Below are 3,630 nucleotides of genomic sequence, written 5' to 3'. Positions count from 1 at the left end.
CCAATCCCATATTTTCCTGCTACGTACGTTTGGGCTGGTTCGTAATCGTTTCCGGTATTCCCCTCTTTGATATTCTCTCGCAGCTCCACCGATAATGTTGAACAAATTGAGATCGCTGTGACGTAAAAATATTGTAAAAAGTTTCTTTTGCTGACTAGACAGAATTATACGTAAAAAGGCAAAGGCTTTTGTCCGAAAATATTTAAGTTATGAGCCTCAAACAGTCAGTTATATGGAATTTAACATTTTTTACCTGGCCAAAGCAACAAATTTTAACGTCATTTAGATCGGTCGCATCCTCGGAGAGGCAAGGGCGCTAGGTTTACCTCGTGTATCCCCGACTAACCGTTGCATGGGTTTCCGAGAATGGATCGGTCTCTGTTAACTGATAAAACCTTAACTGGCATATAGTGAATGTTTTTTGGACCTCACCATTGGGCGAGCTGTAATAGAATATCAAAGACGGGAAGGTCTAAACAATTTGCAACCTCGGAGACCCAGGGGCAGTTACCCAGGGCGAAACGAAGCAAACCCGGAAAAATTCAGAGCGGCGAAAGTTTTTAAGAAGAGCTAATCTTTTGAGCCTTATATTTCTTAGGAACGTTGCCTTAGGCATTGCATTTTTTTCACCTGCCGAATTCTCAGTGTTGGATAAAAATAGATAAAAATCGCAGTCATGGATTTCCAAGACTTTGCGGTGTCAATATAGTTTTGTTGCGATTATTTTTACCAGTCTAGCTTGGAGATCGATTTGTTAAAACACGTGCGCCTCTGTCTTGCCATTATTAAGGAGGTGTCTCGATGTAGTTTTTTTAGCCGAAGGGTGGTTGTTTTGAAAATTAAAGAAGGAGAGAAAAAAAAAAAAAAAAAAAAAGAGAGAATAGGAATTTTATGTGGAACTAAAATTATAAATATTTTTTTTTCTCTGGCATCCCAATGTTCACATTTTTGCCAAAATACACCAGAATGATCAAATATGACCAAATTTTAATTTTTTACGGGTCATTTTGTCAGAAAGGTTACCATAGCAACCATTGACCGTTTCTTTTGTTCTCAAACAAGCTTGATTTTCTCCAAATCTAGACTGACTCTTGGTATTCATTTTTTGATATGTTCAAGTATAGTAGATTGACTACCTGTACACAAAATTTTAGAAAAATCTGTAAGAGCGTTTTCAAGTAAATCAAGAATGAAATTTTCAGAAAAACCCCGTTTTAATGTAAAATAGGCGCTTTTAAATTGTTTCCGAACGATTGCGAGCTGCCACTACCCACGAAACCTTTTGGCATTGTCGCGCACCTTTTAACTCAGAAAATTAAGCCATGTCAGAGGTTATAGTGTGGAGGGCGAAGTTTTGTCCGTGCACCTCTTTCTGTAAACTTTTATCATTAATCGGAAGACTATTGCATTAAGCTACCGCATATTGCAGCTATTGAGTTATCGAGGGAAGCTCGAAGCCCAAACGAAACGATCAGTGCTGTGCATCGCCACAAAAGTGCTGTAAAATGGCCGTACAGCTATTTTGCACTCGAAATGGCGCGTTCTGAAAGCCTTCCTTTAGCTTAAGTGAAGCTGAAGCCGGCTGCAGAAACGCTGTACATGTGCGGCTCTTTCATGCACTTGGAAACGTTTTGCAGCTGTTTTGCATGCCATGAAATGGCTGTAAGGTACCTGCTGCCAGGAAATTGGGGGGAGAGTGTACAAGACCTATACCTGTTAAGAAAAACTGTACCAGGTGAGCCCTCCCCCCTTCTAATGGATGACAGGTCTCCTAGCGGATAGAAGACATCTTGATGAATGTTGAATGAATGAGTGATTTCTCGAATCTAGAAGAAGAAGAAGTAGAAGAAGAAGAAGAAGAAGAAGAAGAAGAAGAAGAAGAATTTTGCATAACCCAAAGTATACATAAAAGGGAATAGAAGTAACATGTTTCTTATATTTCTTTTATTTTTTTTTTTATTAGCTTTTGCCGGACTTGCACTGGTTTACGTCATTCAGACCGTAAACATGACTCAGTTCTCTGTTAGAACAACCTCAGATGTCGAAAATTACATGACATCAGTTGAACGAGTTATAACGTACACCAAACTGGACTCTGAGCCTGGATACAAAGTGGAACGACTTCCCCCGGAACACTGGCCACGAGAAGGAAATATCACATTCCAAGATGTATCGTTGACGTACTGTACTATCCGGGAGGACCCAAAGTGCTGAAGAAAATTAACCTTAGCATTAAAGGTGATGCAAAGATCGGTATTGCAGGCCGCACGGGTGCTGGGAAGTCATCTTTTGTGGCAGCTGTTTTGCGCATGCCAGATGCTGATGGAGAGATAATAGTCGATGGTATTCGCGTAAAAGAAATCAATCTCCAAGCAGCACGACGATATATATTCATACTTGGCCAAACTCCTGTCCTTTTTAGTGGATCGCTGAGAAGAAATCTCGACCTCATGGAAAAGTTTCAAGATGCAGATTTGTGGCGAGCTTTAGAAGATGTGCAATTGAAAACGTTGGTAGAAAGTCTGGACCGACAGCTGGATCACGAGTTGTTGGAACATGGTGCAAATGTCAGCGTACGTAGGAGAACGGCAGTTAATTTGTTTGGCTCGTGTCCTGTTGCAACAGAACAAGATCATCATCTTAGATGAGCCCACTGCACACGTGGATCCTGACACAGAACAAACAATCTGGAGGAAAGTGCGAGAGAAACTAAAGGACTCCACAGTCATCACTATAGCTCATCGCTTGAACACCATTAGAGACTGTGATTTCATTTTGGTTTTGAAAAATGGAGAGGTTGATGAGTTTGACAGGTTTGATACACTAGTGAATAAGGGAGGGAGTGCCTTGAGTGAAATGGCTCGAGTTGCAAATATATAAAATAAAGTCACCGTGCTTGTCGATATACCATATGCACTAGTATACCTTGTTCAACTGATAAAAAGCAAAATTAACAAATCTGTAACAAATCATCTTGGTGAAAAGGCAAGAGTTGTGGATATCTCAGTAAAATAAAATAGCCTTGCTTATTAATGAAGCGAAGTCATTAACCATTATTGGCCAATAGTTGGCTATTTGTTTCTAATACGGATATTCGTTGGATTTCCCTTTGAACAACTGGGCCCTGGGTGGATAGAGGCACAATGAGAGTAAAGTGTCTTGTCCAAGAACGCGAGTACCCCTTTAGGGCTAAAACCCAAACCTGTCAGTTCGGAGTCGAACGGACTAACCACTAGTCCAGCATATTTCCAAAACAAGGGTTGTACTATTTCTATTTAATATTAGTGTATACCACTCAGTGATCTTGGTGTTTCAAGCAATCTGATTAGTTCGCTATCTCGGTCTAATGAGCATTATTTACTCAATACGAAGTGAATAATGCGTGATCCAAACAAAAAAAAAATGGCCGGAGTGAACTCGCCTTTCGCCGGCGTTTCTGAATCGCAAATACTAAGAATACAAAAAGATGCTGTAGGTTTTCATTTTGTTAGGATCGAAGTGTAGTTTACCATTTAGGAAATATTAACTTTCTTAACCTTAACTTTGTTTATAGTAGAAGTAAAAGTTTTAAATGTAGCAAGTTAATTTCTGTGACTGAGTTGTAAACAAATGGAGCAGTCTGGCGATGAA

General features: G+C 39.9%; 1 protein-coding gene across 1 annotated transcript; it reads left to right on the top strand.

Moving 5' to 3' along the window:
• Nucleotides 1-2,309: 2,309 nt before the first annotated feature.
• On the top strand, nt 2,310-2,880 carry LOC144645951 (ATP-binding cassette sub-family C member 4-like). Its single transcript, XM_078505463.1, has 2 exons — nt 2,310-2,573; nt 2,626-2,880. Exons 1-2 carry the CDS (start codon nt 2,310-2,312, stop codon nt 2,878-2,880), a joined length of 519 nt encoding a protein of 172 aa, XP_078361589.1.
• Nucleotides 2,881-3,630: the final 750 nt, after the last annotated feature.

This window comes from Oculina patagonica, chromosome 3 (assembly GCF_052425735.1).
Source record: "Oculina patagonica isolate OP01 chromosome 3, crgOcupat, whole genome shotgun sequence".
Lineage (NCBI taxonomy): Eukaryota > Metazoa > Cnidaria > Anthozoa > Scleractinia > Oculinidae > Oculina > Oculina patagonica.
This window is presented reverse-complemented; position numbering and strand designations above follow the sequence as displayed.

Coding starts and splice junctions, on each gene's coding strand:
- LOC144645951 (XM_078505463.1), top strand. CDS start 2,310: ATGCCAGATGCTGATGGAGAGATAATAGTCGATGGTATTCGCGTAAAA. Junction 2,574..2,625: donor AACATGGTGCAAATGTCAGC/GTACGTAGGAGA, acceptor CTGTTGCAACAG/AACAAGATCATCATCTTAGA.